General features: G+C 69.7%; 3 protein-coding genes across 3 annotated transcripts; 2 read left to right on the forward strand and 1 right to left on the reverse strand.

Annotated features, from left to right (window-relative positions):
* Positions 1-186: 186 nt before the first annotated feature.
* Positions 187-5,862, forward strand: RHOBADRAFT_53517 (uncharacterized protein; the record flags this gene model as incomplete). The annotated part of the gene is made up of 8 exons (XM_018416873.1): positions 187-418; positions 514-654; positions 728-1,868; positions 1,942-2,674; positions 2,764-2,826; positions 2,888-3,349; positions 3,926-5,018; positions 5,085-5,862. 8 exons carry the CDS (start codon positions 187-189, stop codon positions 5,780-5,782), a joined length of 4,563 nt encoding a protein of 1,520 aa, XP_018271600.1. The 3' UTR covers positions 5,783-5,862.
* A 1,027-nt stretch (positions 5,863-6,889) lies between these two features.
* RHOBADRAFT_26896 (uncharacterized protein) lies at positions 6,890-8,180 on the reverse strand. Its single transcript, XM_018412770.1, has 3 exons — positions 7,776-8,180; positions 7,546-7,666; positions 6,890-7,459 (listed from the first exon to the last, which is right to left on the reverse strand). Exons 1-3 carry the CDS (start codon positions 8,172-8,174, stop codon positions 6,924-6,926), a joined length of 1,056 nt encoding a protein of 351 aa, XP_018271601.1. The 5' UTR covers positions 8,175-8,180; the 3' UTR covers positions 6,890-6,923.
* A 4,383-nt stretch (positions 8,181-12,563) lies between these two features.
* Positions 12,564-14,631, forward strand: RHOBADRAFT_44061 (uncharacterized protein; the record flags this gene model as incomplete). The annotated part of the gene is made up of 5 exons (XM_018414344.1): positions 12,564-12,609; positions 12,681-13,118; positions 13,188-13,470; positions 13,549-13,616; positions 13,730-14,631. 5 exons carry the CDS (start codon positions 12,564-12,566, stop codon positions 14,629-14,631), a joined length of 1,737 nt encoding a protein of 578 aa, XP_018271602.1.
* Positions 14,632-14,982: the final 351 nt, after the last annotated feature.

Consider the following 14,982-nt stretch of genomic DNA (forward strand, 5'->3'; position numbering starts at 1 on the left):
CCGCTGCGAGTGCGACCTGCTCGCGTCAACTGCTGAGGCTTGAGCGACACCTCGCACCGCCTCACCCACGCCTACAGCACCTCCGCGAGCCGCCGACTCGCCCTGCGACGCCCGCCTTGAGCCCCTCCCTCCCCTCATCTCCTCGCCCCCTCATCACCCGCCTCGACCTCGTCCCGCCGGCCTACCATGGTCGTGCACTCGCCTGTCCCCGGCAGCTACACTGTGCGCTACGCCGCGACCAACCACCGCGACGAGCCGCACGTCCTCGTCATCACGCGCGGGTTCGGCGACGGCGACGAGGCGCGCTGGCCCGAGCAAGGCCCCGACATGAGCCTGCTCGGGCAGGACAACGACAAGCAGCAGCAGTGGAGGAGGACGGCGGCCGAGGTGATCGCAAAGGACCTCGGGCTCATGGACGGTGCGTCCTCGCCCTCTCCTCTCGCAGCCCCGCTCCGCCCAGGACAACCCTCCTCGAGCGGGCCCAGCTGATTTGAATCGGCATGGCGCACACAGAGACGCACCAGCACTGGATCCTCGACGAGCTCCCGACCGGCTACGGCCTGTTCCAGCAGATCACGCACCCCAAGGACGCGCCGGCTGGTTCCTCCGGCGGCGCCGGCAAGAGCAAGCTCCGTCTCGACCGCTTCATCTTCGGTGCGTCCTTCTCCTCTCTCTCTGTTCTCCTATCTGTCCCCTCCTGACGATTCTCTGCCCCGCCACCCCGCAGGCCACAACAGCAAGAAGATCCGCTCGGCCCTGTCGCTCGGCAAGCACATCAGCAACCAGGTCTTTGGCGCGCGCAGCACGTGCCACTGCGACGGTTGCAAGGTGACGCAGCCCAAGGCGTCGGCGTCGTCCATGGCCGACATCGGCGCGCCGCTGCGCATGGCGCCGCGCAAGCGCAAGCGCACTGGCGAGTACGCCGAGATCGCCGGCTACGCGTCGCGCGCCGACACCGGCGAGCCCGAGGGCAGCACCGCCGCCGCTACTACAGCAGCCGGCGGCGACGACGACGGCGCGTCGACCGGGACGGGCACCGAGCGCGAGGGCAGCGTCGCCGCGAGCGGCGACTCGCCCGACAAGCGGCCGGCGCGCAAGGTGCGCAAGAGCGCCGCCGGCGCCCGCAAGCGCTTTGCGGCGAGCGGCGAGGACGGCGACGACTACGGCGAGGGCGCGGCGGGCGAGGAGTCGGACTACGAGGAGCCGTCGTTCACGTCGACCGACTACTCGCGCGTCGGCGCGCGCACGTCGTCCGGGCGCAGGACCAAGCCGTCCGAGCGGCTCCTGTCGGGCATGCAGCAGGAGGCGCGGGTCCAGGCGCTCACGTCGGTCGTCAAGGACGCGGGCGTCGTCGACGAGTTTGGCGAGAACATGGCGCCGGCCGGCAAGGACGTCGTCGTCCCGTCGTCGCTCGTCTCGCCCGCTCAGGTCGCCGAGGACCTCGCGCACCCGACGCTGTCGCGCGTCGGCGAGCTCGTGTGGGTGCGCGTTCCGCTCGGCCCGCCGCCGTCCGGCGCCCCCGAGACGGCGCAGCTCTCGCGCTGGCCCGGCATCGTCCGCTCGCGCGTCGTCACGCCCGCCGCATCCGGCGTCCCGAGGGACGAGGTGTACCGCGTCGAGCTACTCGGCATGTCGCAGCAGGACGTGCTCGAGGGCGTCCGCAGCGAGAACGTGACGCCCTGGACCGGCTACGTCCCGTCCAACACGGCGTGGCTCGACCAGAACCCGCTCGTCGACGATGGGCTCCGAGCCGGGCAGGAGAAGAAGCGGTGGGCCGAGATCCAGGCCGAGGGCTGGCTCGGCGTCGCCAACGCGTTCAGGAAGGCGCAGCGCATCGGCAAGGCGTACGCCGCCATCCAGATCCGCCCGTGCGTCCTCTCTCTCTCTCTCTCTTTTTCTCCTTCCTTTCTCGCGTACTGACACTCTGACGCTCGCGTGCAGGATCCCGACCCTCGTCACCGGCGCCCACCTCGCGAGCAAGCCGACGGTCCCGCCAACCTCGCTCGCCGCTCTCGAGCGCAAAGGGCCCGAGTCGCGTTACCTGTCGCACTCGCACGTCATCTACGGCCCCGAGCTCATTCACGTCGGCGACTACGTCCGCCTATGCCCGTACGCAGAGCTCGACCCGTCCATCGTCGCCTCGCGCACGCCGCACGACGCGAGCGCCCGCCTTCTGCCCCTCACGCTCGTCATGCGCGTCTCGGCGCTGTATCGCGGCGGCAAGGGCTCGCCTCTCGTCGCACGAGGGCACGTCTTTGAGCACAAGCCCGTCCCGGGCGAGCGCGACGCCGCGCTCGAGCCTCCTCGCGACGAGTCGCTCCAGGCCCTGCCTCGCGCCATCGTCGACACCCTCCCTCTTCCGTTCCCCTTCCACACGTGGCGCCTCCTCGCTCCCGCCGCCACCGAGCCCGGGTCGGCGCTCGAGACGGACGTGCTCGTCAGCCAGGCCGTCGCCGGACGGTACTACCCGCTCGGGCTTGCGGCCATGGACCCGCCGCCGAGCCGGGACGAGACGACCAAGGTCATCAACGCGTGGCTGGAGGAGGCGAGCAATGGCCTCGGCGTATGGCAGGACGGCCGGGGCGCCAAGGGCGGCAAGGGTGAGGAGGGCATCAAGGCGCTCACGCTCCTCCTGAGCGGTGTCGCGGCGGGAGAACGGGCTCCGAGGATCGTCGTGCGTCGCTCGTCCTCTCCCTTCTTTCTTCTCCTTTGCCTCTCGCGCCTCGTCGTCAGCGCTCTGACCACTCGCACCGAACCTCGCAGGCGTCGAAGCATCTCGCGGGCAGCCGGGTCGAGCAGTACATCGTCGCCGAGGAGCAAGCCCTTGTGCGTCCCTTGCTATTTCCCCCTCTTCGAGTCCCCGTTCTGACGCCGCCGTTGCACACAGGGCCGCCCCCACAAGCTCGGAGAAGCCGCACTCGGCGCCGAGGATCGTCGTCCGGGCGACAAGCAGGTCATCGAGCCCGCCGCCGCTGCCGCTGTCGAGCCCGCGCCAACATCTGCGCCCGCACCGGCGCCTGCATCCGCACCCGCGCCCGCACCTGCACCGGCGTCTGCATCCGCACCCGCACCCGCACCCGCACCGGCGCCCAAGCCTGCGTCCACGCCCAAAGCTGCGCCAGCCAAGCCTGCAGCCTCGACCGCGACCGCGCCCTGGCCCGCGCCCGCGCCTAAGCCCAAGCTCGTAGCGTCGGCTGCGCCCGTCAAGGCGACGACCGACCGTACGGCCAAGGGCAAGAGCAGGGCGTCGCGCGAGGTGGCGCAGCTGATCGAGGACGAGGAGAGGAGGACCGAGGCGGCGAAGCAGGCCAGGGAGCGGGAGAGGGAGAAGCGCAGGAGGGAGGGCAAGGTGACTCTCGACTGCACTGTTATGTAACGAGCCTTTGGGCATTTCATCTCGAGCAAGACCGTTCGCAAGAGAGCGCGAGAGGGGAGCTCAAAGCGAGCGGACCTCTTTCGACGACCGAGCCGCCTGTCCCGCCCAGGCCAGCCGGGCACTCGCTGCCACTGTCCGCCCCAGCACGCGCAATGCCAGCACCCGGTCCACGTCTTCGCCTGTGCGGTGGCGAGCGAGAGGGAGCGAGATGAGGCCGCTTGTTCCACCCGGCTTCGCTCTCCTCCTCCGCCTCGAGACGGGCTGCGAGAGCTGGTGCAGGGCTGATGTAGTACGCTCTACGCGTTGCGTCCAGTCGGCGGGTTCCGCGAGGCGTGTGGCACGAGGCCCGGGCCTCGGCGTTCGAGGAGGGTTCGAGCAGCTTCGAGTGCGTCGGAGGGCTTACGAGCACCGCCGACAACGAGCGCGGCGCTTACGAGGCGCGCTCGTCCACCTCCACGGTCGGTCAGCACCTCGCCCTCGTCCAGTCCGCCCATTCGCCTTCCCTCTCCTCCCTCCCTCCCCCTTCTCCTCACCCAACTCGACCGCCAGCTCGCCCACTTCGCCGCCATGTTCGCCTTCCCGATCCACCACCCTCGGCCGTCCGTCCACTCGACGTCGACCACGACCGCGCGCACCCAGTACGAGCGCGAGCTCGAGCGCCTCGCGTTCCTCACGCAGCAGCACGAGCAGCAGCGCCGCCGCGCCGAGGCCGCCGCTCGCCAGGCCGCGCTCGCCGCCTACGTCGAGGAGCAGGAGCGTCGTCACCGCGAGGAGGCGTTCGAGCGCGCTGTTCAGCAAGAAGTCGAGCGCCGTCGCCACCTCCAGCAGGCGCTCGAGCACCGCGCCGCCCTCGCCCGCCGCGCCCAGGAGGAGCGCGACGCCGCCCTGTACCGCCAGGCTGTTGTCGAGGCGGCTCAGCGTCGCGCTGCCTTCGTCGCCCGCGAGCAGCACCGCCGCCGCGTCGAGGCCGAGCAGGACCAGCGCCGTCGCATCGTCGAGGCGAGGCGGCAGCAGCGCGCCCGCCAGAGCGACTTTCCGCAGTCGCTCGTCCAGCTGTTCCTCGACCTCGCCAACTCGGCGGCGCACGACGAGCCGGAGCAGCAGGCCGTGGCCCCGCCCGCTCCCGTCGTCGGCAACGAGGCCGCCTCGTCCTCGTCCCCAGCGCCCTCGTCCGCCGCCCACGCCGAGCCCGCCCTCCCCGACCCGGCCGTCGAGGCCCTCCAGAAGCGCTTCGAGCGTGACGCCGCCCGTCAGGCCGCCCTCGATACCCTGAACGCCCTCTCGACCGAGTTCGACTCGCGCCTCTCGTCCTTCACCTCGCCCTCGGCCCTCACCTTCCAGTCGCCGCCCTCTCCCACTTCGACCTCGTCGACGCCGCCTCTCGCGTTCGGCAAGCCGAATGCCGCTTTCCTCGGGCACGAGGACTTTCTCGTGTCGCTCCTGAGCAAGGTCGACGCCGTGTCGTCCGGCGGCGACAAGGTCATCAAGCAGGCGCGCAAGGCGCTCGTCAAGCGCGTCGAGGTCGAGCTCGCCAAGCTCGACGAGCTCAAGGAACACGAGTGGGAGCGCCAGAGCCAGCAGGCGGCGAGCGAGGCGGGCGAGGGGTCCGAGCGCGCGCACGACGACTCTACGGCTGCAGCAGGTGCGCCCTCTCTCACTTCTCTCGTTGTGTCCTCTCGTTCGCGTCCTGACACTCTGCGTCTCACAGCTCCTGCACGTTCCGCCGACACCGCCGTCGCCGAGCCTGAATCCGCCACGGTCGAGCCCGCCACCGCCTCTTCCTCTTCTTCCCCGACGCGCGACAACTCGACCCTGGCACCCGTCGACGCTCCTGTCGACCAGTCGATCCGCCTGACCGCCGAATCGCTCGCGTCCCTCCCGACCGGCACCGCCGACCCCAACCCGACCACCTCTCGCCCTTGTTCTCGCGCCTCGACCACCTCTCTCGCGTCCGACACGTCGTCGGCCGTCGATCGGTACGTCGCCGAGATGCTGCGGCGCGCCAAGGACCTCGCCGACCGCATCGACGCCGAGGAGGAGGCCGAGAAGGCGGCGTCGGCTTCGACGCCGACGAGCGGCGCGTCGGGCTCGCCCGCTGAGGCGATTTCGGCGCCTCCTGCCGCCGCAGAAGCTGTCGAGTCCGGCGCCCAGGACGGGCAGGCGCCGGCCAAGGCGCCCTCGTCCGCGCCCGTCGCGACTGAGCCGCTCGAGGACGGCGTCGACGAGGAGATCGACGTCGAGGCGACGCTCCGGCTCAAGCGCAGCTCGCCGGCCACCGCCGAGCCCCGCACTTCGGACGTCTCGGCAAAGGAGGAGGAGCGCGCCGTGCGCAAGGAGGCGGTCGAGGAGCACGAGGCCGACGACGTCGCGAGCGAGGCGGGCACGGAGGAGTTTCTCGTCGTCTAGCCGGCTCTTTCGCCGCTGTAGCACTATCTCTCACCTTTTCTAGCAGTCTTAATCTTCGCAACTCGAGCAGTCTTGTCGTCTCTTGCGCCTTCCTGCCTCTGTCGAGCGAGCTTTGCGAGAGCGAGTCCAAGGTTTGAGAGGTCTGAGCGTTGGCTGCTCTGCCGCCCAGCTGTCCGAGCACCGCTGCGGAAGCTCGCTCTCTCGACACGTTGCTCGAATGCGAGGGTTTGAGAGCCGATCCATGCTCGAGCGGGGCGAGCGCGCTGTCGAACGAGACGAGCTTGGGAAGGCGAACTTCACTTCGTCGACTGGCTCGAGCGCTGCGCTCGTGGTTCTTTCGCTGACGGTACGATCGTCATGACCATGCACAGCTTACCGGCGTGCTCACTGTGCCTGTCGGACCCTCCTCAAGCGCGCTCGCGAGCGCGCGTCGTGGCTCAGAGCAAAGTCGAACGCGGACAAGGGGTGCGTGCGGTGCGGTGTCGGCACAGCTCGAGGCGACGAGCTCTCTGCGCTCGACAGCTTGCTCGGAAGCGAGAGTCAATGCGTTGCAACCTGGTCGAGCGGGCGAGCGCGCTGCAGGTGTCGCCCGAGACGAACTTGGGAAGGCCGACTTTGTCGACAACGTCCGAGCGCTGCTCGAGTCCGGGCTCTCTCGTTCTTTCTCGTGAGCGTCGCAGCCTCGCAAGCTCGACGACAGAAGAGCGTGAGGACAACGTTATCAGCGTTACGCAGACCCCGACCGGTCGACGCAACTGTCGGCGCTTCCTTCTTTTAACTGGCCCTTCCTCGACGGCGTGCGAGCCAGGACGGCATCCGGCAGCGTTACGAGGAAAGCGTGTGCTACCCTTTGCGTCCTCCCCTCGCACTCTCACGCATTCCCTTTGTCGCTGCGCTCGCGCCTCTCGCTTGCTCGGCCGGCCATCTGCGTCGCGAGCGCCTTCCTCGACGGCCGCGCAGGCCGTGCAGGTCGTGCGAGAGTCGCTACCAAGATCGAGCAGAGCCTCACTGTCCGCGACGAGCGAGATGGGCGAGGAGCGTGCCACGAGTCGAAGCCGAAACTTGGTCGAGCACTCTCGACGCTCGCTCTCTCGAACAAGCACGACGCTCGAGGGGACAGCTCGATACCGCTCCTTGCACGCTACAGGTCATCGTCTGCACACGCATCGAGAAGCCGCTGGACGCTCGCCGCCGCGTCCCTCGCATAGTCCTCGAGCCTGACGTCCTCCTTGCCCTTGCCGTCCGGGCCCGAGTCAAACACCTCGACGCTCATGACGCCGCGCCAGCCCGTCTTGAGGACGGCCTTGGTGACCTGCTCGACCGGGAGGTAGCCGCCGCTGTACGGCAGAGGGCGGTAGTCGTGCGACCAGCGACCGCGAGGGCGCAGGCCGTCGACCGTCTTGTCCTCGAGCGGCGGGTCGACCTTATACGCGTCCGACAGCTGGAGGAACCCGATCTTGTCGGCGGGTACCGTCTCGCTCAGCTCGTCGAGCGACCCCTGGAACCGCTTGTCGCGCTCGTCGTCCGAGGCGGCGTTGACGAGCCCGGACGGCTGGGTCGGGTCGGCCCACTCGCTGCCGGCCGTCTGGAATGTGTCGAGGTTGATCGTCATGTTGTCCCGGTCGACGTCTCGGACGATCTCCCACGCGGCCTTCCAGGTCGGGGCGTGCGTCGACCCTGCGAGAAGGGAAAGGGCGTGGACGAGAGAGGTCAGGACCGTCTCGAAGAGGATGGAGAAAGATAGAGAGAGAAAGTCGACGCACAGCACCAGTTCTCGTAGCTAAGCTTGAGGTCGTCCTTGGCGAGGCGGTCGCACAGCTCGCGCAAGTCCTTGACGACGACGTCGCGGTCCCACTCGATCGTCTCGACGTCGCTCGACCCGACCTGCAGGGTGGTGCCGCGAGCGTCAGGCGATGTTCATGTCGGGGCAGCCGGTCCTGGGCACTCGTCGAGCGAGAGACCGGCTGCTGAGAGAGAGAACGAGCCGACGCACCTGGAGCGTGTCCGTCCCGACGGCCTTTGCGATCTTGATCCACCCCTCGACCCGCTCCCACGCGTCCTTGCGCTCGTCGCTGCCCTCGGGCCAGCCCTCGAACTGCCCGAACGGCTGGAGGATGAAGCACCGCAGCCTGCGCTCGTCGAGGAGCGCCTTTACGCCCTCGGCCGCGCGAGCGAGCACGTCCCACTCCTTGTCGCCGACATCGCGGTTCTCAAGGACCGAGGCGTAGGCCTGGAGGTCGGGGAACGAGAGCTCGATCTGCGAGAAGCCGGCGGACGACAGGTGCGAGAGGCGGTCGGGGAGGGGGTCGGTGGGTTTGCCGAGCGAACACGAGGCGTAGCACAGGGTGACGGCGGCGAGCGACTCGCGGGTGAGCTTGCTGTCGCCGGGCATGTCGGCGAACGAGTTCGAGGGCGAGGGGGAGGCGACAAAGGTGGAGGCGGTGCTGCGTGCGATGAGGACGAGGCGAGGGTCAGGACACGCCGCGCTGGTGATTCAAAGAGGGTGGACGCACCGGTAGAGTACTAAAGAGGCAGTGAACAGCTGTACGAGCCCAGCACAGAGGTGCAGGAGGGCGAGAGAGGTCGGCGGGCGAGTCGCTTCAACGTCAGTCGGGGCCGAGGCACCCGCCTGGCCGCCGAGAGCCCGCGAGCGTGTCGTAGGGCGCGCTCACGCAGCTGTGCGAGAGCTCGAGAGACAGCGGTGCACTCCCTGGCGGGGCGAGAGCCATGGTGCCGGTGCAGAGGGCCTTCCTCGAGACGAGCGTCCACTCGCACACCTCGCTCAGCTTCGCTCTCTCGGGACGAATAGGCTCGCTCGACTCGGCCGCATGGTGAGGCAGGAGAAAGGCTGACAGATCACGCAACACGACGAAACTGCTACGGCGAGAGCGAGAGGGCAAGGAGGCAAAGCGAGGGCAGCAAGGGCAGCGCCCGAGTGCGGGCAGGGAGGGTCGTCGAGGTTCGAGGCGGGATGGACGAAGGGGGAAGGGGAAAGAAGAAGGCGTAGAGAGGTCGCCGAGAGAGGAGGGCGAGCGCATCACGCGGCGGCGGACCCCTCGCGACTCTGCGTGCCGTTCGACAGGGACGATGGCGACCGTGCGCGCGTCTTGAAGAACGAGCCGACATCGTCCTGTGGGCGCAGTATGGTCAGTGAGGCTCGCCGGGAGAGCGTCAGGGTCGCCGAGGGGAAGAGAGGGAGAGGGGACGCACCGACGCCTGCTTCTCAGCCTCGATGATGGCGTCCTGCCGGTTCGGGCGCCACGTGCCGACCTGCGCAAAGAGGAACGAGTCAGTCGAATTCTTCTGAGGGTCGCGAGGGGGTGCAGGGAGAGAGAGAGAAAGGACGGACCATCATGTACAGCTGGACCGTCGGCTTGAGCCCGGCGAGCACGAGCGCTCTGTGCTCGTCGCTGAGCCTGAGCGCCCCCTCACCCCCGTCCATGTCGACGTCCGCCTCGTCCGCCTCGCCCGACCCCATCGACGCTCGGTCCTCGCCGAGCCCGAGCCGCGCAAAGCTCTCGCCGACCTCGCGAATCCGCTCGCGCGAGTCGCTCGCCGGCGGCAGTGGGCGGAACCGCGAGCCGATAAAGTCGAGGTCGAAGTGGGCCTGCGTGCCGGGCTCGGTGAGGAGCTTCCACGCGCGGCCGGCGGGAGGAGGCGGCATGTGCGCTGGGAGCTGGGCCGGCGCCGGCGGGCGAGCGGCGCGCGCGGCACCGTTGACGTGAGGCGCAGTCGTCGAGCCGTTGCCGTTGATGACGGACCCGGGCAAGCGCTCCTTGGACGGCGGCGGACCCTCGACGCCGTCGCCGTTGACCTTGGGGGGCGACCCGCCGCCCTCGTCGCCGTCGGCGACCTCGTCGAGCGTCCACACGTCGCCGCCAAACTTGAGCGTGTCGGCATCTGGCGCCTTGAACAGGATAGCGACGCGCAGGAAGAAGACGCGGTCCTCGCCCGGCTGGACGGCGCCCTTGGGCCCGATCAGGTCGACGAGGTTGGTGTTGAGGAGGCGCACGACGTCGCCGGGCCACACGAGCTCGGCGCCGAAGAACAGGCACTGGAACGCCCACGTCTTGGCCGCCTCCTTTTCGACGGCGGCGATTTGGTCGGCCGGCGTGCCCGGCTTGTGCTCGATGGCGGCGGACGTGATGGCGTACTTCTCGCTGCGAGACAGGGATGCAAGAGTCAGTCGCAGGCTCGCGAGTGAGAGAGAGAGAGGGGGAGAGGGAGAGAGAGGCTCACCCAGGCGCGAACGAGGGAACGACGTGGGCGACGACCTGGTTGGCGAGCGCGACCGCCGTCGCCGCGTCCTCGGCGCACGCAAAGTCGGCGAGGGTCGCGTCGCGCATCGTCCTCGTGCCGTCCCACACGTGCTTGGCGCTGTCAGGGTGCATGATGTACTCGGGGCGCATGAGGTCGCCCGGCGGCGTGTGGGCGAGCCAGGGCAGCATGTCGCCGAGCTCGACGCGGCGCAGCTCGTCGGCGAGGCCGAGGAGGGCGAGCGTAAAGACGGGGCGCTGCGTCGTCGACAGGGGGACGGGCGTCTTGGGCTCGAGGTTGGACGCGGCGGCGAGCTCGACGGCGGCGTCCTGCTTCTTGATCGCCCGCTTGGCCCGCTTCTTGGCCCGCGCTTCTTTGCGCCTGCGCTTGGCCTCCTTGCCCTTGCCCGCGCCCTCCCCCCTTCCCTTGTCCTCGCCGTTCGCCGACTCGACGAGGACCATCTCGTCCTCGTCCTCGTCCGCCTCGAACTCGTCCTCGTCGTCCTCGTCGTCCTCGCCGTCGTCCGACGAGTCCTCGAGCACGACCTTGGCCGCGCTCGCGAACTCCCTCGCGCGCACGAGCGCCGGCCAGTGCGTGATGGTCGTCCCGCCCTCCTCGCGCGGCTCGAGCGGGCGTGCGAGCTTGGCCCACACGACCTCGCCCTGGCGGGGCACGCCGACGTCGCGCAGGTCCTCGTCGCGCTGCCGCATGACGAACGTGCCGCGGTAGGCGGGCGGGGCCGTAGACGAGGCCGAGGGCGCACCCGGCACGCCGGCGACGTCGGCGGCGCTGCGCGCCTTTTTGTGCTCGAGCGCAGCCGACGGCGAGCCCGCACGCTCGCTGTCGCGAGGGCGCTTCTTCTTCTTGAGCGGCGGCAGGAGCTTGTCGGTGCCCGGGTCGCCCGCCTTGGCGATCGTCGCCTTTGCCGCCGTCGACGACGACGAGCCGTGCCCGCCGTACCCGCCGTGCCCTGGGCCGCCGCCCATGCCCTTGCCCGTGCGCGAGGCCGAGCTCGCGACCGCGCTCGCGGCGGCCCGGCGCGGCGTCGCCGAGCGCTCGCTGACGACCGACGACGAGCGGCCGTCGGTGAGGCCGACGATGCGGTTCACGTCCGACTGGCTCTTCTTGGTGCAGTACTTGCACTCGCACCGCAGGCCGTCGCCCGGACCGTGCGACAGGAGCCAGTACAGGTGCGGGACGAACTCGTTGACGGTGCGGAACTTGTGGGTCGCGGCCGAACCTGGTTGGCGAGGAGGAGAAGGGGCCGAGTCAGGACGGCTGCCCGGCGCGTGAGAGACGACGGAGAGACGAGAGGACGGACCAAAGATGTAGACGTCCTGGCGAGGGTGCCCGGAGCTCGTGACGCAGTGGTGGACCGTGAACAGGTGGCCCTTGGGGAGCTTCTCGACGACCCAGTGCGCGCTCGGGTCGTCGTCGCTCAGGCCGAGCTTCTTGGCCATCTCCTCGCCGAGCTTCTCGCGAAACATCTTGTGGCGCCCGACGTCGGGTCCTTGGCAGTCGTACCAGTTCTCGCGGCCGCCGACCGTGTGGTTGGGGTCGCACTCGTCGTCGGCCGGCCACCGCGCCGAGCTGCCGTCCGTCACGTTGTCGTGGATGCGGATGACGTGCGGCGACGAGGCCGAGTTGCGCGCGGCGCGCACGACCGTGTAGTGCGGGAGCGGCGGCGGGCGGTACGCGAGCGAGCGGTCGCCGGACCCGGCGGTCGACATGCGGTGGCGCTTCTTGGGCTGCGACGGCGGGCCAAAGTTGCCGGCGTAGCGCTTGACGGGAGGTGCGAGGGGCGCTGAAGGTGCTGGGGCCTTGCTGGTCGACGCGACCGACGCCGACTCGGACGCGAGCTGGTCGATCTCGTCGTCGTCGTCGAGGTCGTCGAGGTCGCCGTGCATGGCGGCCTTGCCCTTGGCGGAGGTCGCAGTAGCAGGGCTCGGTAGCGGACGAGCTGGGGACCGGGCAGCCGAGGTCGAGGCGGCTGGTGGGTCGCGGTCGGCGAGGGCGGACGAGGGGCGGAAGAGGGGCGAGCGATTGGTGCGCGGGGTGTGGTCGGGTGTGGTACGGGCGCTGGTGGTGGTGGCGAGCTCGTCGACCTCGTCGTCGGGGTCCTGGGCACGAGGCACGGGTGTGGGCGGGTTGAGCGAGAGGCGGCGGGGGTCGACGGTGAGCGGGGCGGGCGCGACCGAGGCTGGCGCAGCGACTGGCGGGCTCGTCGGGGCTGGGCTGGCCGTCGACATGGCGCGCACCTCTGCACGCGGGCTAGCGGTAGGTGACGGAGGAGAGGGGAGTCTCGGCGAGGGAGCTGATGAGGCGGGGACACCACAACTCGCTCAGTCGTGCTCTCTGGATAGCTGCGAGCCTTTGAGAGAGCTACAAGATCACTACGACCGAGTCCCAGTAGCACCGACAGCTGTGACGGCGAGGTGCGCCTCGTCCTCATCTGCCAGAGGTGCCTTTCGTCTCTCCTCTCGTCCACACGCTCGCTTCCGACTGTCGAGCACGGCCAGTCAGCATGGCAGACGACGCAGCAGTCCTTGCAGAGATCGCTCGCCTTTCCAGTGCGTCCACACCCCTCGCCCTGCCTCGACCCCTCCCTCCCGCCCGCGCTGACCCACCTCTGTCGCCACAGGCGCCATCGAGCAGCGCAAAGCCTCGGCTTCAACTCCGCCCTACCGTGGCTCGTACCGCGGCCGAGGCGGCCGAGGCAGGGGCCGCACCGCGCCCACCGCCGTCCACCGCAACGCGACCTGGGTCGCTCCCGGCTTGAGCGGCGCCTCGACCCCGGCCACCACCACCTCGGCCGCCCCGACCGAGCCGACGAGCCGCACCACGACCCCTGTACCGCCCGGCGGCTTCCGCAACCAAGTCCTCGTCCTCAACAAGCGCGCCGACGACTCGGCCAACCTGTCCTCGGCCCCGTCGTCCGCGCCGACCAGCCGTCGCCCGTCGCCTGCACCTCCTGCTCTCGACACGACCCCGAAGCCGCCACCGCCACCGCGCGAGGTCGTCATCGGCGGCGTCGTCTTTGTCGCCGACCAACGGGGCAACAAGCTCGTCCGCAAACCTGGTGCGCCTCGACCCTCTCGCTCTCCTTTCCCTCACACGTCCCTAACCCTGTCCTCCTCTCACTCTACAGACGCCGACCCGAGTGCTGTCGCTCCCTCGTCGCCCTCCTCGCCGTCCGTCACGACCCCCAAGCGCACCTCGCACCTCGGGACGACCTACATCCGCACCAAAGCGGGCAACCTCGTCTCGCTCGCGTTCGCCCGGCGTCGCAAGGAGGTCGCCGATGCGCGCAAGACTCGCGAGGACGAGATGCGCGAGAAGGGGGAGCGGCTCGATGGCCTTGTCGGCGTCGTGAGGGGCGTCCAGGCGGCGAGGAATGGCTCGAGGGGGAGAGGGAGGGGGCGTGGTCGCGGGTGCGTCACTGCTTCTCTCTGTTCGCTCTCTATCGTCCACCACGATGGTTACTGACTAGACGATTCCGTGGCGCGCAGCGGCTTCACGTCGTCGCGCCCGGCCAAGCCCAAGTCGGACAAGCTCTGCAGGTTCTTCCAGCGCACAGGTGCGCCGCCGTCCTCCTCGCCGCCTCTCTCTCGAGCACTGTGTGTCGCGAGAGCGGATCGACGCCCTACTCGGCGCTTCGCTGACTCTTTCCCGCCCCGGCGCCGCCCGCAGGCCAGTGCTCGCGCGCCCACACCTGCCCCTACATCCACGACTCGTCCAAGATCGCCATCTGCCCCCTCTTCCTGCGCTCTTCGTGCCCTCGCCCCGCCTCGTCCTGCCCGCTGTCGCACCAGCCCAACCCGCACCGCTCGCCCCACTGCGCCCACTTCCCGGCCTGCACCCGCGGCGCCGCGTGCCCGTACGCGCACGTGCGCGTCGGCACCGACGCGGCGCCGTGCCGCGACTTTGTCGAGCTTGGGTGGTGCGCCCTCGGCGACGGGTGCGCCAAGCGCCACGTGCGCGAGTGCTGGAGGTTCGCCGAGACGGGGCGCTGCGACGTCAAGGGGTGCCGCGAGCCGCACGTCTTGCGCCGGGTGCATGGCGCCGAGGAGGACGACGACGAGGACGACGACGAGGAGGGTGGAGAGGTCGAGGGAGAGGGCGCGGGCGAGGAGCTCGCGATCGAGTGGGAGGAGGACGAGGGGGACGACGACGCGGCGGCGGCGAGGGCTCGCGGCAAGCGGCGTGCGGCGAGGGACGCCGAGCGCGAGGGCATCTCGGGTGCGGCGGGGCGCAGGCTCAAGAAGCGGCTGCGTGTCGAGCAGCACGAGCGCGCCGATGGCGGCTTCGACGTCCAGGAGGACTTTGTCGAGCTGTCGGTCCCGATCTCGGACGATGAGGTGGACGATGACGAGGGCGACGAGGGCATGAGCGTCGACTCGGACGACCTCGACGAGGAGGAGGAGCAGGAGGAGGTGGGCCCGCCTGACGCTCTCCCAGCAGCAGCGCCGCCCCCGTTCAAGTCGCCCTCGGCACCTACTGCAGCCGACATCGAGCTCGACTTTGGCGACGACGGCGACGACGACGACGACGACTCGGACGACGCCGATATCGAGCAGCTCTTGCGCCGTTAAGCCCTCGTCCTTGCAGGGGCCCGACTCGCCGCCCCTCTCGCTCTTTCTCCCCAGCGGTCAGTTCCCGCTCTCTCTTCTCTCGGCGAGCTCACTAGCACTTTGCGCGTTCTCTCGAGTGCGACATCTCGTGCGTCCTGGACCTGCGTAGTCTTACGCACGCTCGCCGCTCGGGCCTCTCATGCAACGCAGACGTGCTCTTCCACTTCTCGTTCTCGCGCACGCCTCCTCCGAGAGAAAGAGAAAGAGAGAGGTCGAGCGCATAGGAATACAACGTGTGGCACAGCGGGCACTACGACGGCGAGGGACAGATGCTTCGAGAGTTGCGAAAGGAAGAACGACGCCCGGCCGACC

The sequence above is a fragment of the Rhodotorula graminis genome, assembly GCF_001329695.1.
Source record: "Rhodotorula graminis WP1 unplaced genomic scaffold RHOBAscaffold_6, whole genome shotgun sequence".
NCBI lineage: Eukaryota > Fungi > Basidiomycota > Microbotryomycetes > Sporidiobolales > Sporidiobolaceae > Rhodotorula > Rhodotorula graminis.